General features: G+C 44.5%; 1 protein-coding gene across 2 annotated transcripts in view; it reads left to right on the top strand.

Moving 5' to 3' along the window:
- The first annotated feature begins 4,168 nt into the window (after positions 1-4,168).
- The window catches only part of NR3C2 (nuclear receptor subfamily 3 group C member 2), a 459,143-nt gene continuing 436,038 nt past the window's right edge, over positions 4,169-27,273 (top strand). For both annotated transcript variants that reach the window (XM_040331880.1, XM_040331870.1), the window contains exons 1-2: positions 4,169-4,695; positions 25,238-27,014. In XM_040331880.1, the coding sequence (XP_040187814.1) occupies positions 4,344-4,695; positions 25,238-27,014 (2,129 nt within the window). In that variant the 5' untranslated portion in view covers positions 4,169-4,343. The remainder of the gene's footprint in view (positions 4,696-25,237; positions 27,015-27,273) is intronic.

Below are 27,273 nucleotides of genomic sequence, written 5' to 3'. Positions count from 1 at the left end.
CGCAGGGATTTTACGGAGGATCCCCGCTGAGCTTTTGCAGACACACGGAGCGGATCATTACTGATCCACCAGTGTGAAACCACCTTTCACTTGTAAATACAGAGGCAGCGCTGAAGGTGGCTGAACTCCGGCTGGAACAAAACACTAGCAGGCACCGCGGGATTGACAGGTCAGCTGTTTTGGGCCCCCAACAATGACTGGGCCCTGGGAAGCTGCCCCTTTTTGCCCTGCGGTAAAGACGGCTATGACAGTAGGTTGTAGCACGGCAGTAGATTCCAGTATGACAGTAGAGTGCACAATATAGTGTAGAGCAGTATTATAGCAGAGTGTAGTATGACAGTAGTGTAATAGTATGATAGGAGATTGCAGTATGACAGTATAGTGTAATAGAATGACAGTAGATTGCAGTATGACAGTATAGTGTAATAGAATGACAGTAGATTGCAGTATGACAGTATAGTGTAATAGAATGACAGTAGATTGCAGTATGACAGTATAGTGTAATAGAATGACAGTAGATTGCAGTATGACAGTATAGTGTAATAGAATGACAGTATATTGCAGTATGACAGTATGGTGTAATAGAATGACAGTAGATTGCAGTATGAGTGTCGTATGGCAGTAAGTGCAGTATGACAGTGGAGGGCAGTAAGTGCAGTATGACAGTGGAGTGCAGTACAGTGATTGAGAGTAATATGAAAGTAGAGTGCAGTATGACAGTGGAGTGCAGTATTACAGCACAGTATGGCTTCAGAGTGCAATATGACAGTAAGTAGAGTGCAGTATGACAGTAGAGTGCATTAAGACAGTAGAATGCAGTATAGTAGTAGAGTGCACTATGACAGAACAATGTAGTATCAAAAATCAGTGCAATATCGCAGTGGAGCAGAGTATGACAGCAGAGTACAGTATGCAGAGTAGAGTGCAATGTGATAGTCAGTGGAGTGTAGTATGGCAGTGCAGTATGGCTGCAGAGTGCAGTATTGTGATTGAGAGCAGTATGAGAGTGGAGTGCAGTATGACAGTGAAGTGTAGCATTATAGCACAGAATTGCCTCAGAGTGCAGTATGACAGCAAGTACAGTATGATAGCGGAGTACAATGTGATAGTACAGTATGGCTTCAGATTGTACTATGACAGTAAGTGCGTATGGTGAATGAGAGCAGTATGACACTGGAGTGTACTATTACAGTATAAGTGTACAGTGCACAGTGAGGTGTAGTGTGACTGTACAGTGCGACAGCAGAGAGGTGTGATTGTACAGTGTGACAGCAGAGAGGTGTGATTGTACAGTGTGACAGCAGTGCAGTGTGATTGTACAGTGTGACAGTGGAGTGTAGTGTGACTGCACAGTGTGACAGTGGAGTGTAGTGTGACTGCACAGTGTGACAGTGGAGTGTAGTGTGACTGCACAGTATGACAGTGGAGTGTAGTGTGATTGTACAGTGTGACAGCAGAGTGTAGTGTGATTGTACAGTGTGACAGCAGAGTGTAGTGTGATTGTATAGTGTGACAGCAGAGTGTAGTGTGGTTGTACAGTGTGACAGTGGAGTGTAGTGTGTCTGTACAGTGTGACAGCAGAGAGGTGTGACTGCACAGTGTGACAGTGGCGTGTAGTGTGACAGTGGCGTGTAGTGTGACTGCAGTGTGACAGTGGCGTGTAGTGTGACTGCACAGTGTGACAGCGGAGTGTAGCGTCACTACAGAGAGGGTTGACTGTACAGTGTAAAAGCAGAGTGTAAGGTGATTGTACAGTGTGACAGCAGAGTGTAGTGTGATTGTACAGTGTGACAGCAGAGTGTAGTATGATTGTACAGTGTGACAGCAGAGTGTAGTGTGATTGTACAGTGTGACAGCAGAGTGTAGTGTGATTGTACAGTGTGACAGCAGAGTGTAGTGTGACAGCAGTGTAGTGTGATTGTACAGTGTGACAGCAGAGTGTAGTGTAATTGTACAGTGTGACAGCAGTGTAGTGTGATTGTACAGTATGACAGCAGATTGTACAGTGTGACAGTGGAGTGTAGTGTGATTGTACAGTGTGACAGTGGAGTGTAGTGTGATTGTACAGTGTGACAGTGGAGTGTAGTGTGATTGTACAGTGTGACAGTGGAGTGTAGTGTGATTGTACAGTGTGACAGCAGTGTAGTGTGATTGTACAGTGTAACAGCAGTGTAGTGTGATTGTATAGTGTGACAGCAGTGTAGTGTGATTGTACAGTGTGACAGCAGGGTGTAGTGTGGTTGTACAGTGTGACAGTGGAGTGTAGTGTGATTGTACAGTGTGACAGCAGAGTGTAGTGTGATTGTACAGTGTGACAGCAGAGTGTAGTGTGATTGTATAGTGTGACAGCAGAGTGTAGTGTGGTTGTACAGTGTGACAGTGGAGTGTAGTGTGATTGTACAGTGTGACAGCAGGGTGTAGTGTGATTGTACAGTGTGACAGTGGAGTGTAGTGTGATTGTACAGTGTGACAGTGGAGTGTAGTGTGATTGTACAGTGTGACAGCAGGGTGTAGTGTGATTGTACAGTGTGACAGTGGAGTGTAGTGTGATTGTACAGTGTGACAGTGGAGTGTAGTGTGATTGTACAGTGTGACAGCAGAGTGTAGTGTGATTGTACAGTGTGACAGCAGAGTGTAGTGTGATTGTACAGTGTGACAGCAGAGTGTAGTGTGATTGTACAGTGTGACAGCAGAGTGTAGTGTGACAGCAGTGTAGTGTGATTGTACAGTGTGACAGCAGAGTGTAGTATGATTGTACCGTGTGACAGCAGAGTGTAGTGTGATTGTACAGTGTGACAGCAGTGTAGTGTGATTGTACAGTGTGACAGCAGAGTGTAGTGTGATTGTACAGTGTGACAGCAGAGTGTAGTGTGACAGCAGTGTAGTGTGATTGTACAGTGTGACAGCAGAGTGTAGTATGATTGTACCGTGTGACAGCAGAGTGTAGTGTGATTGTACAGTGTGACAGCAGAGTGTAGTGTGATTGTACAGTGTGACAGCAGAGTGTAGTGTGATTGTACAGTGTGACAGCAGTGTAGTGTGATTGTACAGTGTGACAGCAGAGTGTAGTGTGATTGTACAGTGTGACAGCAGAGTGTAGTGTGATTGTACAGTGTGACAGCAGAGTGTAGTGTGATTGTACAGTGTGACAGCAGTGTAGTGTGATTGTACAGTGTGACAGCAGAGTGTAGTGTGATTGTACAGTGTGACAGCAGTGTAGTGTGATTGTACAGTGTGACAGCAGAGTGTAGTGTGATTGTACAGTGTGACAGCAGAGTGTAGTGTGATTGTATAGTGTGACAGCAGAGTGTAGTGTGGTTGTACAGTGTGACAGTGGAGTGTAGTGTGATTGTACAGTGTGACAGCAGAGTGTAGTGTGATTGTACAGTGTGACAGCAGGGTGTAGTGTGATTGTACAGTGTGACAGTGGAGTGTAGTGTGATTGTACAGTGTGACAGTGGAGTGTAGTGTGATTGTACAGTGTGACAGCAGAGTGTAGTGTGATTGTACAGTGTGACAGCAGAGTGTAGTGTGATTGTACAGTGTGACAGCAGAGTGTAGTGTGATTGTACAGTGTGACAGCAGAGTGTAGTGTGACAGCAGTGTAGTGTGATTGTACAGTGTGACAGCAGAGTGTAGTATGATTGTACCGTGTGACAGCAGAGTGTAGTGTGATTGTACAGTGTGACAGCAGAGTGTAGTGTGATTGTACAGTGTGACAGCAGAGTGTAGTGTGATTGTACAGTGTGACAGCAGTGTAGTGTGATTGTACAGTGTGACAGCAGAGTGTAGTGTGATTGTACAGTGTGACAGCAGTGTAGTGTGATTGTACAGTGTGACAGCAGAGTGTAGTGTGATTGTACAGTGTGACAGCAGTGTAGTGTGATTGTACAGTGTGATTGTACAGTGTGACAGCAGAGTGTAGCCGGGTGTATATATTGTGTCCTCTCTCTCTCTCTCTGTCTCTCCCCCGGTATAGTCGTGTCTCTCTCTCGGTACAGCCGTCTCTCTCTCTCTCTCTCCCCCGGTATAGCCGTCTCTCTCTCTCCCCCGGTATAGCCGCGTCTCTCTCTCTCTCCGGCGTCGGCAGTAGAAGGCAGGCAGGCAGGCAGGCTGGGAGCAGAGCGGCCCATATGACGGGAGTCATGTGACCTCCGATGTCACAGTGACATCACACTGGTTTCTCTGCATGCGAAGTAGAGAGCTCGGTGCTCAGTGCGCTGTCAGTCACCGTCCGCTCCAATACGAGTAGTGTCCGGGCTGCTGTGTGCGGGGTGTCGGCACTCTCCGGGAACACCGGGCTCTTATCCCCGCCTCCTCCCCCTCTCTATCCGAGCCGGTCTATGAGCGCCGCTCCGGGAGGACGATTTGATCGGAGTGACAAGACGGCGGACACGGGGGATGGAAGGACGAGCCTGACTGCTGGCAGCACCGATCCGGGGAAAAGTTTTCCAACTCTACCAGAGGCGCTGGGGGGCGATGAGAGAAGAGTGCGGGCTGTGAGCTCCGTCCACCTACCTCGGAGGCTGTGCCCGGACACCCGCTCCCGCTGTCACCCATCGGGGATCGGATCTGGGTCAGCGATCGGGGCGGGAGATCGGGCTGTGTGTGCTGATCTCGGGGTGTGCCGCTGGATCGGATGTGGCAGGGGGCATAGGATCTCCGCCAGCAGACTACCATGTCCTAGAAGGAGAGGTGAGTGAGCCATGGACACCGAGCAAAGTCCACACCGTGTGCATGGACACCAGACATCCCCCCACCCCCCTCCTCCTCCTCCTTCATCATCAGACTGGGCTCTCCTCTACACCTGAAGGGTTAAGTGTCACCTGTACCCACCCCATGCACCTACCTGTGTATGGGGTGCACCCCCCACCCCCCCTCCACTCTCCTATGTGTTTACTTCTCCCACCCAGACACAGACTCAGACAGGGCTGTCTCCTCCATAGGCTGCACTGCATCTCATACTACACCACAATCACACACTATATTGGGGGGATTTCTAGCACACTTCATCAGCAATCCATATTATAGGATCAACTAGAAAATCCACCCACACAGCTCATCACATGTGTCATACATGACCCTGTCCTCACATCACATCCCCATCTACCACCATTTCTATAGGAATAATATTATCATTTCTAGTATTATTATTATTATTATTATTATTATTATTATTATTATATACAAATGACAGCTGACAGCTGTGTGCGTCAATATTGTGGAATCCAGACTTCCCTGGACATGTATTCTATGAGTTGGTGTATTGATGAGGAGGAGGAGGATTTCTCTGGGAAGATGATTGATCTGATGGTGTGTATTGGCAGTGCCAGTGCCTGTCATGATCGCCATGGAATGATGGTCCTCAGTGATGGGTGTAGTTCACTGGGAACTTTTCTTCCACTATTAATATAAATACCCCCTTTCTATGATCTACACTGGATCACCGACGTGGAACTTTCCATCACACACACACTCCATCATTTGACACATTCAGATCTATTTACTAAGAATCTGGAGCAGCTGTGCCTGACAGCCAATCCGTTTTTAGCTTTCATGTTCAAGGCTTCATTGAAGGAGCTGAAGATAGAGGCTGATTGGTTAGTATGCACAGCTCTAGATTCTGGCTGTTTAGTGTTAGTTTGTTCAGGTGCTGTGTATCCTACTATTTTTTTTTTTTTATGCAAAAAGGTTGCAGGAGATCAGAAAACAAAGGATTTTTTTACAACATTAAAAAAATAAAATATTTAAAAAAAAAAGAAAGTATTTATTATTAAATATTTTATTTTTTGAATGTTGTAAAACAATCCTTTGTTTTCTGATCTCCTGCAACCTTTTTGCAGCCAGTTCTGTGTGCAGACACTCAGGCAAGGGCTGCATGGCATGTCCTAGGGCGGGTTTCCTGATGACCATGGCTGCCCAATGTGGTGTAGAAATGGTCACCTGTAGTCTTCACCTTCAGAAGCCCATAGGACAATGCTGGAAAATGGGGTTGTCACCCTATTAAAGGAAGTGCCTCAACAAGGGCCATCTTGGCGTGGTCACCAGGTCTTATTTTAATAAAAAAAGGAGATTTAGAAATATAAAAAATATATTTTTGAAATGGCATTAACATGTTAAAGGAAAGGTCATTTTTATGAATGTTCAATTACGAGATGACTTGTGTAGCAATTGTATACGATACATTATTATTTTTCTTGCTATTTATTTATTTTTTTTCCCACGAAAGTGGAGCTACCTTTTAAAGCTTATTAGTGATTTCATTCTTGTCTTACTGAGCAAAGGGGGGAGGAGGAGCGATGTACGGTAACTTACAGTAACCAGTCATTTCAGCTTGCTTCCCTTAAAGTGGAATTTAACTCGGATTTTAAAAACTTGTAAGCAGGAAGGATGCTTATTGCATAAAAGACATACTATATTATTATTATTATTATTATTATTATTATACAGGATTTAAATAGGGCCAACAGTTTGCACAGCACTTTACAACATGAGGGCAGACAGTACAGTTACAATACAGGAGAAAACAGAGGGCCCTGCTCGTCAGAGCTTACAATCTAGAAAATATAGGGGGGATTTGCTAAAACGGGGGGCAGCGGGACATAGTAACCAATCGGCTTCTAGCTTCAGCTTGTTCAGTTAGGCTTTAAAAATGAAAACTGGTTGCTTGCTGTGCAGAGCCACTCCAGATTTAGTAAGTTCTCTAGATTTCTTCTGCAATAAGGGCTCCTTACTTTCCTCCCCCAGCATGCGCAGTACAGTGTACATGCTCTGCACACCTCGGCGCTGGGATGAATGAACTCCTGTGGTTACACATGGGAGTTATGTCATCTTAGCCAATCAAGATGGCTGGAGACCCTGAACCCAGAAGAAAATATCATTGGCAGTGGGGAAGGAGAGAGGAAGGTGAATACTAAGGCTCCATTCACACCTAGGCGTTTTGACGCCGGACGCTATTGCAGCCTGAAATACGCTGGAGGGATGATTTAACATTGTCGGCTATGGAGATGGTTCACATCTCCACGCCGAACGCTGAAACGCTGTACGCCTGAAGCTCAAAACAAGTCCCTGACCCTTTTTTTCAGGCGGCTTCGGTGTTCGGCCATAGCCGACAATGTGTAAATCACCCCTCCAGCGAAAACCGCGGTAAAAAACGCCAGGTTTTGTTGCGGCAAATCGTGGGACAAAACGCCGCAATTTGTCATGGCAAATCGCGGTACAATACGCCGCGTTCAGGTGTGAATGGAGCCTAAAAGGTTTAGTTGTACTTTAGGCTCAGTTCACACCTAAGCAGTTTGCTTTAGTTTCTGCAGGGCTTTTTGCTGTGCGCTTTTGCACATGTAATTTTGCCCAGATTTGCGTTTTTCATTCTTTATTCAATTTTTTTGGCCAATTTGGTGTTGGGCAGATAATAAAAAATGCACTACATGCTTTTCTGCAGTTTTCTATTGGACCAAAAAAGTAAAAAAAAAAAAAAAGCACCGTTCTGCATTTAAAAAAGTCCTCGACCCTTTTCAAAAACACAGCAAAAGAAAAAAGCATAGATGTGAATGTCCTCCATAGGAAACCATGTTAAATGAACTATAGTGTGTTTCTGCAAAAAGCACCAAAAAAATAAAAATGCCTAGGTGTGAACCAGGCCTAACACTGATCCCTAGCAAAACGCAGTAAAAATGCATGTGTTGTTGCTGTGTTTTTACTGCTTTTGTCCATTTTTCACAGGACTGCATCAAAAACGTTCCCACGTTTGCCTTTTCTCCGCATTTTAATGGGGAGGTGCATTTTTGGTGATTTATTTTTATTTTACCATACCAGAAATGCAGCCAGCAGGATTTTACTAAACGCATGAAGACCCGTAACGGATCTATAGAATTTTACATTTTTCTTCCATTTTTTTAACGCAAAAGTGGAAGAAAAGCAGATCAGCGCGAAAGCAGACTTAAAGTGGAGTTCCACCCCTCCCACGGAAAAAATTCAAAGTCAGCAGCTACAAATACTGTAGCTGCTGACTTTTAATATTAGGACACTTACCTGTCCAGGAGTCCAGCAATGTTGGCACCCAGGGGTCAAGTCCTGGGGAAAAAAGTGTGGGAACTCCCACCCAAGATCCAATCCCCCAAAAAAAAAAAAAAAAAAAGATACGCTCATATGCATAATTACTAAACCGCATGTTCTATCTAAATCCCGCGATAACCTCCGCAATGTCTCCTGGGAACAATGACAAAAGCTCCCAGGAGACATTGCGGCATCGAGGAAGTATAGGTACTGGCTAAACTTATACCCGCACACTACCCGATGAATCCATATACAGGAAGCGGCCAGTAACATAAAGGATTACTAAGGTTCGCCTGCCCCTGACAGTGACTCGAGCTGGGCATCGCCGCTTAGTGAAGGATTGGCACTGCTCTCAGCTGCCCTAGTCCTGCAAAGGGAACTGCGTTCCTGCTGTGAAAAAAGTGCAGGAACTCCGTTCCCACGTGTTCCCGCAGGACTTGAGCCCTGTTGGCACCCCTTCTGATTTTTGGATCGGCTCTCGGGTGCTGCTGCCACCATTCGTGGTAAGGGAAACTGACAGTAAAGCCTTTTTGGCTTGACAACAAATATTTGCCGCTGCACATGTGAGAAGCATGCTGTGATTTCTAACTGGTCTGGCAGAGGGGGAAGGAGGAGCGGGCCTGACCTTCCGAGGGATGCTGCCACAGTGCAGTCACCTGGAAGTGGGGATGGGTACCTATCAGAAACAGGTACCCGTTCCCCCTCTCCCATCTGAAAGGTGGCAAATGTGGCACTTTTGGGTGGAACTCTGCTTTAAAGTAGAGCTAAACCCCACAAATCCTGGCTTCCTCCACCTTACAGTGATGTAATGGTGACATCCCTGGCTGCCCACTGGCATCCCCTCCCTGGCTAATTTTGGGTGCTGGGTTTTCAGCCTCTTGATTGGCTGGTGGGGGGAATGACACCATGCATGCACAGCTCAGGGATCATTCTATAGACTGTGAACAGGCAGGTAAGTGTTATTAGAGAAGTGACCTTACATTCTTCTTCTGCAATCAGGATTGTGCAGTTTTTCTATTAGTTTACTCCCACTTTAGGTCTAGATTCCCACTCGTGCAGCCATATTATTTTTGTTATTTTTCTGTATGTGTTTTTTATGAGCTCCCATTGAAGTCAATGTGCCCAGACATGCATTACATCATGCCAGCAGGATCACCTTTTGCACAGGTGTGCCCCATAGACAATAATGGGAGGCCATTTTCATATGAGGACTAAGTGCATGCAATGACTGATTGTAAGAGTCGGGGCTCGATTCACCAGTGTGTGGTCACATGACCGATCCCGATGGTGCGTATGATCGCTCATGTATAGACACACTCCCCGCCCCCCTCTAGGTGTATGTACGTGTACAGCTTCTCCCCTCCACAACTTTCCGCTGTCATTGTCGGGCACGGAAAGGGTTATCTGCTGTGTCGCAGCAACTTAATATCAGTCATGCCACCCTCTCCATAACTGACAGGTCAGCCGAGCCAGTGAGGCGGCGGGGAGCGGTGACGGCGTGTCGGGGGGAGAGGAGCGCCTCCGGCCGGACACGTGACTTAACCCCTCGTGTGCCCGCCGCTGTCAGCCAGACATAGAGGGAGGGCGGGGGTCATGTGACCGGTGCCGGGCATGAGGAGAGTGTGCAACATGTGTGAGTCACTCCGAGCCGGGGACAGGTAGACCAATGACAGCGCTGCTCTGTCTCCGCTATTGTGTACAGGTAGACTAATGTCACCAGCGTGTACAGGTAGACTAATGTCACCAGCGTGTACAGGTAGACTAATGTCACCACAGTGTACAGGTAGACTAATGTCACCACAGTGTACAGGTAGACCAATGTCACCACAGTGTACAGGTAGACTAATGTCACCAGCGTGTACAGGTAGACTAATGTCACCAGCGTGTACAGGTAGACTAATGTCACCAGCGTGTACAGGTAGACTAATGTCACCAGCGTGTACAGGTAGACTAATGTCACCACGGTGTACAGGTAGACCAATGTCACCACAGTGTACAGGTAGACTAATGTCACCAGCGTGTACAGGTAGACTGATGTCACCAGCGTGTACAGGTAGACTAATGTCACCAGCGTGTACAGGTAGACTAATGTCACCAGCGTGTACAGGTAGACTAATGTCACCAGCGTGTACAGGTAGACTAATGTCACCAGCGTGTACAGGTAGACTAATGTCACCAGTGTGTACAGGTAGACTAATGTCACCAGTGTGTACAGGTAGACTAATGTCACCACAGTGTACAGGTAGACTAATGTCACCAGCGTGTACAGGTAGACTAATGTCACCAGCGTGTACAGGTAGACTAATGTCACCACGGTGTACAGGTAGACCAATGTCACCACAGTGTACAGGTAGACTAATGTCACCAGCGTGTACAGGTAGACTAATGTCACCAGCGTGTACAGGTAGACTAATGTCAGTACCATGTACAGGTAGACTGATGTCACCACGGTGTACAGGTAGACTAATGTCACCAGCGTGTACAGGTAGACTAATGTCACCAGCGTGTACAGGTAGACTAATGTCACCAGCGTGTACAGGTAGACTAATGTCACCACCGTGTACAGGTAGACTAATGTCAGTACCATGTACAGGTAGACTGATGTCACCACGGTGTACAGGTAGACTAATGTCACCACCCTGTACAGGTAGACTGATGTCACCACCCTGTACAGGTAGACTGATGTCACCACGGTGTACAGGTAGACTAATGTCACCACCGTGTACAGGTAGACTAATGTCAGTACCATGTACAGGTAGACTGATGTCACCACGGTGTACAGGTAGACTAATGTCACCACCGTGTACAGGTAGACTAATGTCAGTACCATGTACAGGTAGACTGATGTCACCACGGTGTACAGGTAGACTAATGTCAGTACCATGTACAGGTAGACTGATGTCACCACGGTGTACAGGTAGACTAATGTCACCACCCTGTACAGGTAGACTGATGTCACCACCCTGTACAGGTAGACTGATGTCACCACCGTGTACAGGTAGACTAATGTCACCACGGTGTACAGGTAGACTAATGTCACCACGGTGTACAGGTAGACTAATGTCACCACCCTGTACAGGTAGACTGATGTCACCACCCTGTACAGGTAGACTGATGTCACCACGGTGTACAGGTAGACTAATGTCACCACCGTGTACAGGTAGACTGATGTCACCACGGTGTACAGGTAGACTGATGTCACCACGGTGTACAGGTAGACTAATGTCACCACGGTGTACAGGTAGACTAATGTCACCACCCTGTACAGGTAGACTGATGTCACCACCCTGTACAGGTAGACTGATGTCACCACGGTGTACAGGTAGACTAATGTCACCACCCTGTACAGGCTTCTTATGCACAAAAACATTCTAATTATAAGATGTGTCGGATCATTTTTACCACATTGCAGTGTGTTGCAGCGCACGTGTGATAAATCATCCTTTAGACATTGTGGGCCAGATTCACGTATCTGGGCGCATCTTTGTGCGGGCGTAGCGTATCCTACTTAGACAGGCAAGTGCAGTATTCACAAAGCACTTGCTCCGTAAGTTGCGGCGTAAATGGGCCGGCGTAAGCCCGCGTAATTCAAAGTAGGCTGGTAGGGGGGCGTGTTGTATGGAAATGAATCGTGACCCCACGTAAATGATGCGCCTAACGAACGGCGCATGCGCGCGCATGCTCAGTATCACGTCAAATTTTCTCCCTAAATTACACCGGCTCAATGCTTAGTAGACGTGAACGTAACCTACGCCCATCCCCATTCACGTACGACTTGCGCAAACGACATAAAATACGACGCTGTTCCGACGTTTCCGACGTCCATACCTTAATATGACTTACCCCTGCTTTATGAGGGGTAAAGTTACGCCGGTCGTACGCCTTACGTAAACAGCGTATATTAATACGCCGGGCGCAAGTACGTTCGTGAATCGGCGTATCTAGCTCATTTGCATATTCGACGTGGAAATATACGGAAGCGCCCCTAGCGGCCAGCGTAAATATGCACCTAAGATACGACGGCGTAAGAGACTTACGTCAGTCGTATCTTAGACAAATTCTGGCGTATCTGATTCTTTGAATCAGGCGCAGAGATACGACGCCTCACATTCGGACTTACGACGGCGTATATGGAGATACGCCGTCGTAAATCCTTTCTGAATCTGGCCCTATATTTCTATCCATGGTAAAGGTTGCAGCTACACGAATATGAGGACATGGATTTTAAATTGTCCAAAAGAGAGTGGTAAAGATTTGTTGCTCATAAAATGGTTGGGGTAAATTCTAAACCAGAAGATATGGAGGGAATCTAGAAAAACCGAAGCAGGTGGAATCTGGAACAGCTGTGCATGGCAACCAATCAGTATCCAGCTTTCATTTTCAAAGCTGAACAATCTGAAGATAGGAGCTGATTGGTTGGCATGCAGAGCTGATCCAGATTCTGTCGGCTCCAGTTTTTGATGAATTCCACCGGTTGCACATAGATGGGGAATAAAGAAATTTGCTTTCTTTTAAATGTTCAACAGCTAGGAAATGTTGGAGCTTAATACCGCTTCTTGATCCCACTTAGTAAACAGTGAAGATTTAATTACTCTGCTTCATCAATCTTTTTCAGATGACAGCAAGCTGCCTAGCTGTCTAATATTATACAGCATAACGCTTTATAGTGGTTAGGTCAGATGGTTTGTGAAAATCACATAAAGAATGGTGGCTAACAGTGAAGGACTTATACTGTACATGTTCTCGTGTCACGCATATACTGTCAGCATGTGACATCTATAATTCATATGACTCTTCTCCTAGGATACAGAAATGAATAGAACTGCACCTAATACTGTCCATGATATGTCAGTGTCATCTGCTACACTTTACACATACCCCACCACCCACCATATTTAACAAACGCCAGTGTTTGTCATTCAGGAGGGATTAGGTTCAAGGATATATGCCGTATATACACAGTGGTAATAAACCTAACTAACCTTGCAATCCTGTATTGGGATACATAAAAAACTCTCTCTCTGTGTATATTTATCATTATATAGAAATACAGAGAGAGTTTCTATGTATCCCAATACAGGATCGCAGGGTTGGTAGAAGAATTGAAAGTTAGGTTTATTACCACTGTACATTTAACATGCCTCACTATCAGATGTTTTGTGAATTCAAATAAATAAATAAATATTTAGCTGGATATTTTGTCATTGCCATGACCCCGCCACCAATGAACAAAGAGTTTTAATTTTTTGCAGTTTGTAGTTCATTTGTGCTTTCCATGTTACCTTTATGGAACTGTGTGTAACCTTGATAATTAGTATGTTTGATATTTTCTATTTATTTCTGCAGACGGTAAGGAATTTACCTGAAACCCTGGCGCTAACACCTAGTTCAAGCCCTGATCTAGGTTTATCTCTTTTATACACGGGGCCAGATCCACAGAAGAATTACGCCGGCGTATCTATCGATACGCCGCGTAATTTCAAAGTTCCCGTGTCGTATCTTTGTTTTGTATCTACAAAACAAGATACGACTGCATCTGGGCTCGATCCGACAGGCGTACGTCGGATCTTAGGTGCATTTTTCCGGCGGCCGCTAGGTGGCGTTTCCATCGAATTCCGCGTTGAGTATGCAAATTGGCTACATACAGCGATCCACAAACGTACGTCCGGCCGGCGCATTTTTTTACATCGTTTGCGTTCGGCTTTTTACGGCGTATAGTTACCCCTGCTATATAAGGCGTACTCAATGTTAAGTATGGCCGTCGTTCCCGCGTTGAATTTTGAATTTTTTTAAGTTGTTTGCGTAAGTCGTTTGCGAATAGGGATTTGCGTAGAATGACGTCACCGTCGTAAGCATTGGCTTGTTCCGGTTTAATTTCGAGCATGCGCACTGGGATACCCCCACGGACGGCGCATGCGCCGTTAAAAAAAAACGTTGTTTACGTCGGGTCACGACGTATTTACATAAAACACGCCCCCATCACATTGATTTGAATTGCGCGCCCTTATGCCGCCAAAGATACACTACGACGCCGTAACTTACGGCGCAAATTCTTTAAGGATAAGGAAAGTACACTGTAAGTTACGGCGGTGTAGTGTATCAGAGATACGCTACGCCGGCCGCAACAATGCGCCGATGTACGTGTATCTGGCCCACTGTATTTATTTATAACAGACTTGTCTTTACCATTATCTCTTCTAGAGAACATCCACAAAGATACAATGTATCATTTTCTCCTCGCATAGAAGAAAGAGAGAATAGAACTGTGATAACCAGTCTACTGTTAACTGGCTATCACAGTAATTATATGATCATAAAGTGATTGTAAATTCTCGTTTTTTTCAATAAACATAACAAACATGTCATACTTTCCTGCTCTGTGCAGTTGGTTTTGCACAGAGCAGCTCTGATCCTCCTCTTCTCGGGTCCCTCTTCTGTGCTCCTGGCCCCTCCCTTCTGTTGAGTGTCCCCACCGAAAGCAGCTTGCTAAGGGGGCAACCGAGCCGAGTCACAACTCCCTGTGTCCATTCAGACACGGAGCTGCAGACCGGCCCGCCCTCTCTCTCTCCTGATTGGCTAACTGACATCGATTAACATCAGTGGAAGCCAATGGGGCAATGCTGTGTCTCAGCCAATCAGAAGGGAGAGTCTCAGACGGCCGAGATACTCATGGACATCGCTGGACAGAGATGGGGCTCAGGTAAGTATTAGGGGGGGGGCTGCTGCACACAGAAACCTTCTGACTTTACAACCCATTTAATTTGAGACCAGGAGATGTCGGTGACAGCTCTGTCTTTGTGTCAGGAGTGCATGATCGAGTGCAGCCCCAGCACAAACACAGGAATGTATGTATATATGTAGTAGCACAACATAGGGTCCAGTATGTGGTGTTATATAGATGCATACAGCCAGATTTAAAGCGGAACCTACCCTTAAATGGGAAGTACTGCTGATCCTCCTCTTCCTACCCCGCCCCCCACCCACACTACTTTTTTTTTCTAGCAGGTACCCACTACCTCTTCCACTCGGATCACCTTGGCAATCCCAGCGGAGGTTCCGCATTCTCCCGCCTTGCTCACAACCTCCTGGGATATGTCCTAGGTCCCAGGAGGCTGCGGAATCATTCACATAGCACAGCCCCCACATGCACAGTGGAGCACCAGTTGTGAAGTCGCCGGGAGTCGCAGCCGACTTCCCACAGTAAACATGGCAGCGTCGGGCACCCGAAGACTGGCAAAGAACCAGCACGGGTGAAGACAGCGCTGGATCCCTAGATAGGAAAGTGTCTCTTTTTTTAAAGCGGATGTGCCATGAAATTTTTTTTAAAAGCCAGCAGCTACAAATACTGCAGCTGCTGACTTTTAATATTAGGACACTTACCTGTCCTGGAGTCTAGCGCCGTCCGCAGCAGAGGACGAGCGATCGCTCGTCACTCGGCTGCCCCCCGCCATCCTCAGTGAGGGAACCAGGAAGTGAAGCGCTCTGGCTTCACTACCCGGTTCCCTACGGCGCATGCGCGAGTTGCGCTGCGCCTGCTGATTGGCTCCCGCTGTGCTCTGGGAGCCGAGTGTTCCCAGAGCACAACGGGGGGAGGACGGGAGGTGACGTTCTTCCCGCAGTCTGCCCGAGACTGTGTGGCCGGAAGTGGGTGCAAATACCTGTCTTTAGACAGGTATCTGCACCCCCCTCCCCCTGAAATGTGTTAAATGTGACACCGGAGGGGGGAGGGTTCCGATCAGTGGGAGTTCCACTTTAGAGTGGAGCTCCACTTTAAAAGTCAGCAGCTACAGAATTTTTTTTAGAAACAGACTCTTTAAGGGGTAACTTGAAACTGAAATATTTATGTTGCATACAAACAAATTTAAAGACCAAGGAAGTTAACCATCTGTGCCTCACCCTTAAGCCTGGTACACACGATCAGATTGTTGGCCAACAAAGCGTCAAACTTTTTTCCAAAGGGCGTGTGCCTTGATTTTGTCTTGCATACTAACGGCACACAATTGTTGGCCAACAAACATGAACATAGTGATGTACTACGTGGAATTTCAGATCTTGAGCGCCACCCTTTGGGCACCTTCAGATAATGTCGAGCATTGATTTTTGTGTGACGGACTTGTGTACAGGCGATACGAAAATCTGACAACAGAACGTTGTCCGCTGAAAATGTACTAGCCTGCCATCCAACATTTGTTGGCCGAAAGTTGGACAACAATTGTCTGAAGGTGCGTACTAACGGTCGGATTTTGAGCCAGCAGTCTGTCATCAGACAATCCCCTGCCAACAATCTGATCGTGTGTACGAGGCTTTATTCTCTATACAGATTATAGGTCCAGGGAGGTGGTCCTAGTTATAGTTGTATGTTTCAAATGAAGACACACTAGCTTAGCTGAAACTGCCATGCAGATTGAGTCAGCAAGTGGGTATTCCCCTGTCACAATACTCATAGACCCAAAACCTACTTAGCCAATTAATTATTTGTGTTTTTTTTTTTTTTTTACAGCTAGTTTGTGCTTTGCATTTGTTTTACCTTTATGGAACTAAATGTAAGCTTGGGTTAATTAGCATTTTTCTAATCATTTCCAATTGGTAGTAGGAATTTAGGCTCCATTCACACCTTTCGGAGCGATTTATTGGCTTTTTTCGGGCATTTTTTAAAGCATTTTTGCAGCTCTTTACAAACATTTTTGAAGCATTTTAGAAGTGTACTACAATCGTATTGCAGCTTCAGGCATTTAGCCAATAGATCGTTCTAGTGGGATGAGAGGGAGAGGAAATTAGGAGTGGAGAGCTGCCATTTGAGCAGAAAACGATCGTAAAACACTCATAAAACGCTTAAGTCTGGTGTTTCTGTTGAAGTCTATGGGGCCAAAAATGCGTGTAATCTGCCAAAAAGAAGCTTATGTACTTTTTTGAGTGACAGCCATTTTGCTCAGATGTGAACAGGGGCCATTGAAATTAATGGGATTTGGCTTGTTGAGCGTTTTAGAGCTTCAAGCTTTAAGCAGAAAATCGCTCAGGTGTGAACAGAGCCTTAAACTGCCTGGTAAGTGTTCCTTTCAGCTCTGAATTATATATCAGCCCTTCCTGGAAAAAATACATTTACATACTGTATACAGGTACATATATCTGTGAATCATCATCTGGGGATTATGTGTGATTTATTGTAGATAATCTTCAAGACTGTGTTTACCACCAGATGGAGTGATGAATATGGTTAGTGCATAGAAGAGGCCTCTTGTAGTGAAACGCGTAAACCTATTCACGCTAACAAATTGGGACTGGCATACCTATGTTAAAAGAAAAAAAGTATTGGTGGTGGTTATCTAAGTGCACTTAACATATTGTATGTCCAAAAACAAAATGTTGTTGTTCTGTTTATTCCCCCCCCCCCCCCCGGAGTTAACATTTAAGTGTGAAAAGGGCCCAGTTCACTTCACCTCTATTCCCGCCCTCTTTTGTAGTAAATTCATACTTTATTGCAGTAGACTACTTGCTTGCAGGTCTGTAGTTTTTGTATGGGCAGTTTCTATATTTTAGCAGCATCAGGTATCCAAAGGGATCCCATTTGTTGAGAACTGCCTGCAAGCTGAATATTGGTATTATGTACAATACCAATGAAGCCAATCAGGGCTCAACTTTCTTTAGGCCCCTTTCACTCTGCCGCAACTAAGTCACACAATTTTACTGCCACGATTTTAGGTAATGCCTGTGTAAACGTGAGTTCTATGGGCCGCAACTCGCATCAAATTCAGACGAGTCTGCGGGACGAAGTTGCACAAATATGAATGGTACTTGTTGGAAATCATATGGTACAACTTGTCATGTGACTTTGCAGTCCCAAGTGGCACAACTGTGAAAGGGGCCTTTGTTTGATTACTGCTGAAGGCAACTATTTGACTAGTAACTCTGAGTTAACAAACAACATTGCGCTTTGCTTTATATTGCTAAAGTTCATCAAGTTCATTGTAAGGTGTTAGACCTGGAGTGTAAGCAATCAATTGACATAAAATGATCCAACCATGCATGTTAATAGAATAGCTGTTAGCTCATTGTCTCAGAGACAGCAGTGGGAGCCATTGACTCGCACTGCTGTCAATCACTGCCAGTGAGGAGGGTAGGGGGCAGGGCAGGGCCCAGCCATTCTCTATGTGTCTATGGACACATGGAGCCTGCTTGGGAGTGAGCCTACATGAGTGCCCCCATAGTAAGTGGCTTGCTATGGTGGGCACTCATTGGGAGGGAGGAGCCAGGAGCGCCAGCATGGCACCTGAGAAGAGGAGGATCGGGTCTGCTCTGAGAAAAACTATTGCACAGAGCAGGTAAGTATAACATGTTTATTATTTAAAAATAAATACAAACCTAGGGTTTACAGTCACTTTAAAGCGAAGCTAAACCCTCAATACTCACCTCCCCTCCAGCAATGCAACCTCTGCAAGCTTTTCTGCCAGCACCAGCAGCTTCTTCTCAGCTTCTGGGTTTAGGGTCTTCAGCCATTTTTTGGCTGGACTGAGATAATGTAACTCCCATGCACAAGCTGGAATTCATTCATTCCAGCGCTAAGATGTTCTGAAAATGTGCACTGAGCTGTATAGAGAAAGGTAAGAAGCCTTAAAGTGGTTGTAAACCCCGGAATTTTTATATATATTTTTTTAACACCTGAAAGACAAAGGCATAATGAGCTTGTATGAATAGCATACTAGCTCATTATGAATAACTTACCTAGATCGAAGCCCACGCAGTGGTCCTCGTCCCCCCCTCCAGCTGTGACATCTCTCCCGGAGATTACTTCCGGGTATCGCCGCTCCGGCGCTGTGATTGGCCGGAGCGGCGATGACGTCACCCCGCGCATGTGCGCGGGAGCTGCTTTTTACGGCATGACCCCGGCTTGAAACGGCACAGAGTGCCCTTTAAAGACGGTGCATGCCCAGAAGGCGGCGGCGCTCAGGGAAATTGCAAATATCTCTGAGACCGTGTAGGTCTCGGAGATATTTCAAGCACCTACAGATAAGCCTTAATCAAGGCTTATCTGTAGGTGTTACTTCCCCTGAGGGGTTTACAACCACTTTAATTGCAGAGGAGATACAGTCTGTCTCTTCTGCAGTAAAAATACTTCCTGTTTGGGAATTTTTAAATGTAGGCTTAACCCTGAACTCCAGGTAAAACAAAAAACTCCTTTGCAGTGGGGCTCACCCAACACTGCAATGGTTTACTCCTAGGATAGATAAAATCCTTTTTCTGGGTATCTAATAAGCAGGCTCCCTTCATGCTTGAAAATCAGTTCACTGCAAGCTCTTATTCCTTATACTTTGGTCGTGGCAGACACTGTGACGCCATCAAGTACAATACAGGGCCAAAAGCCTTGCATTGTACATAGGATACCGAGGGACCTCCAAAGGCCTGACGATGAGGGAGAAGATTTGAGCACAACCTGCTGCTGGATACAAGGATTAGGTAAGCAAAAGTGCTTTTTTCCTGAAAGGTTTTTTATCTTAATGCAGAGAATACATTGAGGTAAAACACCCCAAAACTTTAGAAACACTTTAACCTTTGCAGGGCAGGGTTAGCTTCTCTGCAAGGTTTTGTTTTTAATGTTTTCCTGGAAATAGGTTTTAAATTCTGGTTTAGGCTGATGACACATGGGCATATTTTTCTCAGAGATTAATCACTCCAACAAGCCGCTAATGCCAGCATTTAAGGGATCTCTGGCTTGGGTAGAGTCACTAACAATTTGCTACAGCATTGGGTTGTGCCCTGCTTAAAAAAAAAAGGCCTTTCCTTTAGCAGTTTGTAGCTTTAAATAGTGATTGCTAGCAATTTTTTAATATTAATATTATTTAATATTGGTCTTTGAGTGACAAATGTCTTTAAAATTTAAATTTTTAGTGATCCCATAGAAAAGAATTATAATTTTCAGACTGGAGAAGAGGTAGGTGTAATCGCTGCAAGAGAATTGCCCTTGTCATCGACCTTGAAGCGGAACTAAATCCTCGAAATCAACTGTTCACCAAAACTGTTAGGGCTCTTTCACACGGAGCGGATCCGTATTGATCCGCTCCGTTAGCCCGTTTGGCTCAGCGGGGATTCCTCCATTAATCCCCGCTGAGCTGTCGGCGGACAGGGCGGTCCCCGCACACTGTGCAGAGACCGCCCTGTCTGTGCTCTGCTCTCCCCTATGGGGGAATCGGATGAATACGGATTGTGTGTCCGTATTCATCCGATCCGTTCCGCCAGACGGAAGAAAAATAGGGGTTTCTTCCGTCTGAAAAAGCGGAACTTTGCGGACGTGGATCGTTACGGACGTTAGCGGATGCATCATCTGCTAACGTCTGCAATCCCAGAGGGGTACATTACAAGTCCGTAAATGGACTTGTAATAAACGGTCCGTTCATCCGCACGTGTGAAAGGGCCCTTACATTCAAGGCACGCCTCTGGTGATAACTGTTAAGCCCTGTACACACGATCAGATATCTGATGGAATCTAATCCGATGGATTTTTTCATCAGATATCCGATGAAGCTGACTTTCATCAGTCTTGCCTACACACCATCAGTTAAAAATCCGACCGTGCCAAAACGCGGTGACGTAAAACACTATGACAAGCCGAAAAAATGAAGTTCAATGCTTCCGAGCATGCGTCCACTTGACTCTGAGCATGCATGGATTTTTATCCGATGGAGTTCCACACAGGCGATCAGATTTTTCTATCGGTTTTTTATCCATAGGAAAAATTTAAAACATGTTCTATTTTTTAACACCGATGGAAACCATGTGTTTTCATCGGACAAACCGATCGTGTGTACACGGCTTAACAGTCTCCAGTGTGCTTATATCAGCTGTCAGACAAACTTTCAAGGCTTTTGTCATAGCTGGCACAGCGCCATAGAAACTGAAGATAGAGGCTAAAGTTGGCCATACACTAGTAGATTTTTAAACAAACGTTTGTAAGAACATTGCTATGAAAATTCTCATCAGTACATTCGATGACATCACAAATGTCGTTCAAGAGTACCTCAAAAAACATTTGCTTTGAACATTCGATTTTGGAATAATTATTCCCAAAGGAAAACCACATCTGCTGTTAGAAATTTTCCATCTTGCGCCTTCAAATTTTCTCATCACTAACGTTTAGAAAACTGAACAGATGTTCTTAAAAGAAGAATTTCTAACAAAATTAGACTAGTGTATGGTCAGCTTTAAGCCTCCTACACACGATTGGACTTCTTACAGACTTTTCCGTGGATTTTGCTCCGAAGGGCGTTGTCAGTGAACTTGGTATGCATACACACGTTAGGACTTTTTCAGCCAACAAACACGAATGTAGTGATGTAATAAATAGATACACTACGTGGTTTTTCTGCTCTTTACCGCCACACTTTGGGAAAATTCTGCTATTGTTGTCTGATCTTTAGCATTGGTTCTGAGCATGCGTGTTTGTACTTTGGACTTTAGTACACACGATCGGATTAGCCGACGTAGGACATTTGTTGCCGGAAAGTTTGTCTGTTCTCTCCGATGAAAAAGTTGTCAAAAAGTCTGATCGTGTGTACGGGCTTTAAGATGTAAAGGATAGGAGGGTTTCATTCTGTTTTAACAAAGTAAATATTGAAAATCTGCCAAAACAGTGGAGAACTGTCCCTGACCTACTTTGTCCACTGTACATGATCAAGCTATTTTTGAACATTATTTGGCAAGGAAATAGTGGCTGTTATATAACGTAAGCTTGAATAATAATAATAATCTTGTCATTACACTATCTTTAAGTAAAAGTAATTAAATTTGTGGGAGATATGTGTTTAATTCAAGCAGTAATTTGCCTGGTAAAAAGGGGATTGCAGAAATGTTTTGTCCAATCATTTTGTGTTTTCACGATTTGTGATTTCAATGTGTGCAGTATGAAAAGAATGATTTCCTATTATATCCTGTTTTTTTTTTTTTAAATATAAATAATGCTCCTTGCAGTCAAAGCTTGTATGATTTCAATGCTATAGATAACCAGTCTATTACCAAGCGCCACATTGTTGTTTTGCAGAGAAAAGGCTACACATTTATGTATATTGGCTTGGAATGAATTTTACTTTTACAGCGTTATGTGCATCACAAACATGTTGAGAACACATGCTGCCTAAAAGTCATGTATAGTTTTCAGTATGAAATGATAGGAGATATACCATCTTCCTAGGCAGCAATCATATTTCTCTGCTGCTTTTCAGTGAGGGCAAATTGTGAAACGTTTATCTGCAAATATTTATACTCTTACAGTTAAATATGTTCACACGTTGTGTATTATAAAGTACTGTAGGGTTAATTTATTAAATACATAAACCCAGCATCTTTTATTACTTATATGTGCCCGCTGTACTATATACCTGTAGGAAAAAGTATCCCCTTCTTTTTGCGCTGCTTCCTTTGTGTGAAATTCCTGGTGTTCCTGCCAGTCCCTCAGCTTTCCTATTAAAAACTGACCATACTAAGCAGAAGAGCACAGCGTGGTCTGTTCTCTAGCTGTGCTGGGAACTCAGCCTGTTCTCCTCTAATGATTAGTCCTGGCACATCTCCTGCACAGCAATCTACGGGCAAGACAAGTGAGCTGCTGTTTCTCCTACCCCAGTTCTTATGCAGTTGAGGACTGGGAATGTGATCACTTTTTATATCTACACACAAATGCATTGCCTTTTATTTCTAATTTAAACTGAATTGCAATGTGAGGATTTACTTATGCTTTAAAGGCAAACAGGCTATGCACTAATTTTCCACTGAGCTTAGACAGCAGAGTGATCGCTCGTCCTCTGCTGCGGATGCCGCTGGACTCCAGGACAGGTAAGTGTCCTAATATTAAAAGTCAGCAGCTGCAGTATTTGTAGCTGCTGGCTTTTAATATTTTTTTTTCAGCGGACATCCGCTTTAAAGAATGTGGTCAGGGTTCACTTTGTAAAGAATACCCAGTCAGGTGCAAGGTTTTTTTTTTAAAAAAAAAGCATACAACGTTATTGGATATTGGAAGTCAGCAGAGCTTCACCACATTCCTTAGACTGAGTCTTGCAACTTGCAAAGTGCACAGTCTGTTTGCCTTTAGTAAATCAACCTCAGTATGTCTTAGTATAAAACTAAAACCTATTATGTGAATGCAGATTCTGGCATAGGCAAACATTTAGGGCCAGATTCACCAAAGAGATACGACGGCGTTTCTCCTGATACGCCGTCGTATCCCTGTTTCTATCTATGCGACTGATTCATAGAATCAGTTACGCATAGATATCCATAAGATCCGACAGGTGTAATTGTTTTACACTGTCGGATCTTAGGATGCAATACCGCAGCCGCCGCTGGGTGGAGTTCGCGTCATAAACCAGCTTTGGGTATGCAAATTAGGAGTTACGGCGGATCCCCGATGGATTTTCGTGTTCGCTACGTCGTCCGTAGTCAAGTTTCCTGTCGCAATTTTAGTCGTTATTTGACCTGCACTAACTTTAGTCAGCAATCGTATTGCTGTCTAAAGTATGGCCGTCGTTCCCGCGTCGAAATTTAAAATTTAACGTCGTTTGCGTAACACGTCCGGGAATACGGAAGTACGCTACACGCGTCGCCGTTCGGAAAAATTACGTCACGGCGGGAGTTAGGAAACTGAGCATGCGCAGTAGGTCCGGCGCGGGAGCGCGCCTAATTTAAATGGAATGCGCCCATTTGAATTGGCCCGCCTTGCGCCGGAGGCCGCCGCATAGTTTTCATCGCAAGTGCTTTGTGAATCAGGCACTTGCGATGAAAACTTGCGGCGGTGTAACGTATCTACGATACGTTACGCCGCTGCAGTTCTATGTGAATCTGGCCCTTAGAGCTTTTAATGTATATTTTCTTTCCTCATTTTACAGATTTGAATGGCTGACTTAGGCCTCGTACACACGATAGGTTAAATAGGGGACAACGGTCTGATGGACCGTTTTCATCGGTCAAAACCGATCGTGTGTGGGCCCCATAGGTTATTTAACCATCGGTTAAAAAAAAAGCCAACTTGCTCTAAAGTTAACCAATGGATTCCTAACCAATGGGAAAAAAACGATCGTTAGTAGGCACAACCATCGGTTAAAAATCCACGCATGCTCAGAATCAAGTCGACGCATGCTTGGAAGCATTGAACTTTGTTTTTTTCAGCACGTCGTTGTGTTTTACGTCACCGCGTTCTGACACAATCGTTTTTTTAACCGATGGTGTGTAGGCGTGACGGACATCAGTCAGCTTCATCGGTCCGTTCTCATCGGATAGACTGATCGTGTGTACGCGGCTTTATAGAGCTTGTTCATATGTGCTGATTTATACAAAGGGAAAGTGCAACCTGAATATTGCGTCTAACTTTTGGGGTAGAATGACATCCATTCATACCATGAACACAAACATGTACCAAGTTGCTTGGACCTAGCATTGTGGTCAGGGTTCAGAATACTGAAAAGGTTGAAAAAAGCTTTTTCAGTAATTACAGTAACCGATGGCAAATAGATTTATCTCTCACAGGCCTGTAACATAGCTTGTCACGAAGGGTTACTATACTTTTCACCCTCGCTTTGCTATTTTATACTACTCTGTTGAATTATTCTGTAAATGATTCCTGCCACTTCCTGTCTCTTTACTGGGACAGCAAAAGTGAAATTGGATCTTGTTCTGACCCTTGCTACACACAGGTAGTGCCAGCCAGAACTGATGGTTAGTGGTATGTTAGTTTAATAGCAGAAAGACTTTTCAGCACAGACATGGAGGTATATACACTTTCAGGTCTTCCTTAGTCACTCTTAACCAAAATAGAATTTCTAATGTAAGCCCTAGTGTCAATCGCCCCCCCCTCCCCCCTTTTCCACCTCCATCTTAAAGCAATATTAATGTTACAAGACCACCCTATACAGAATTTTTTTTTTCTCCCAATTGTATGCACACATCGAAGAACCGATGAGCAGAAATTATATATTTGCTTTAGAATTTAGTAAAAAGCATCTGTAAATAAAATTATAGTATATAAGATAAAGCTTAATAAATAAGAAAGCCTGCTATTCAAACGACTATTGATAAAAAAATAAATCTACTGTAGGACAGATCTTTTTTTTCATTCAGCCACACTGGGTTGAACAAAAAAAAACTAGTAGTGTGTACTAGGCTTTACTGTAAGGGTTGAACACTGACTTTTTTTTTACATTTTCAGGTATGGAGACCAAAGGATATCACGGCTTCCAGGAAGGAGGAGATATGGAGAGGCGATGGGGACAGGTGCCACAGTCTATGGAATTCTCCTCAGCTTCCAGGCAGCAAAGTTCTGAGAGCACTTACATGGAAATTGTAAATGTTAGCTGTGTACCCAGCACTTTTCCACAAAATCTCACAGAAAGAGAGGTGAAAGAAAAGCAAGATCTTCTCCCTTGCCTTCAGCAAGATAATCAGTCTGGTGCTTTGGCCCAGGAACTTAAGACTGATCTAGAGTCAAAAGAACTCTCTGCAACGGTAGCGGAGTCTATGGGATTGTATATGGATTCTGTACGGGATGCTGATTTTGCATATGAACAGCAAAACCAACAAGGAATGATTGGACCCGGAAATACTTTTGAGAATGTGGAACATCTTGTTAAATTTTATAAGCCGGCCCCTTCTGGCCCTTTTCCCATAAACTGCCAGAATCAAACTGTAAGTACTATTCTAGACGCTGACAATTCTGCGAATGGTAAACTTAACAGTAACACCCTAAGGAGCCCATCTTCCTGTAATGAGAAGAGTCCAGCCACTAACAGCCCCTCCAACATGTCCCTTTCTGTTTGCAGTCCCACTGGAATTAACTCTGTTTCCTCTACTACATGTCCATCCAACTTTGGAAATTTTACAGTCCACAGTCCAGTCAACCAAGGAACTCCTGTTTCATGTTCACCAAATATTGACAATAGGTGTTCTATTTCTCATAGTCCTGCACATACTAATATGGCTGAATCCCCCATGTCTAGCCCATTAAGTAGTTTGAGATCACCCATTTCAAGTCCACCGAGTCACTGCAGTATCAAATCCCCGGTGTCAAGTCCATTGAATATTGCAGTGAGGCCTAATGTTTCTAGTCCTGGAAATATAAACACAAGATGCTCTCTTTCCAGTCCTTCCAATGCGAATAACAGGTCCTCTATTTCTAGCCCTGCTGCAAGTTCTATGGGTTCCTCAATCTGTAGTCCAGCACACAATACTTTGGGGTTTTCTTCTGCGGTTTTGTCTACAGAATGTAGAACTGATACCAGTATCGGTACTGAAACTAAAGAAAAGGGCACTCAACAGCTCTTGTTTCCAAAAATTGAAGTAATGGAGAATGAAACTACTGACAATAGTACGCAGAGCTTGGTGAAATTCATCAAGCCTGATCCAGATGGGACTTTTATTGACTCCTGTTTTGGAGACCATGGTAAGGTTGCTTCCGATACATCTTTTCCTATCTCTATAAAACAAGAGCCGGGTAAAAACACTTGTTCTAATTCTCTCTTTAAAAGCACCTCATCAGGAAATCCTTTTCCATTTATGGATGGTTCATACTTTACCTTCATGGATGATAAAGATTACTATTCCCTTTCTGGAATTCTTGGACCACCTATGTCATCATTTGTTAGCAGTTGCGAAGGTAATGGCTTTTCTGGTCAAGGGCTCTCCATGGGGATTAAACAGGAGGCCGACGATAGTGGTTTTTACCCAGAGAACACTATGCCTTCCTCAGCCATCGTTGGTGTTAACTCAGGTGGACAGTCATTTCACTACAGAATTGGAGCTCAAGGGACTATATCCTTGTCTAGACCTGTCAATCGAGACCAGCCTTTCCAACAACTGAGCTCATTCCCTTCCGTTGGCTCATTAGTTGAGAGTTGGAAAACTCACTCTGAATTGTCTCAGAGCACTTTGTCATCCAGAAGAAATGATTGTTTTCCTGGTCCAGGATACATTCCAGAAAACGTGTCAAGGTGAGTAAGAAAAAAGTCACGTTGTGACCACACCAGACAGGAGATGGCATGAGACTGTAATTGCTACATATTTAAACTAGAGAGTCAGGAAATGAATGGGTGTGACTTATAAGAAACATTGATAGTATTTGTATTATTTTATTATTGCAAGATTTGCTGTTTTACGTGCTGGAATGTGATATTCCATTTTAGTTTGATTACATGTGTTTTTTGTGGTGTTTAATGGTTATTTTGGCCTACAGTTTGCTATTGATGTAGT

Source organism: Rana temporaria, chromosome 1, assembly GCF_905171775.1.
Source record: "Rana temporaria chromosome 1, aRanTem1.1, whole genome shotgun sequence".
Taxonomy (NCBI): Eukaryota; Metazoa; Chordata; class Amphibia; order Anura; family Ranidae; genus Rana; species Rana temporaria.
Note: the sequence above shows the minus strand (reverse complement) of the source record. Positions and strands in the feature narration are given on the sequence as shown.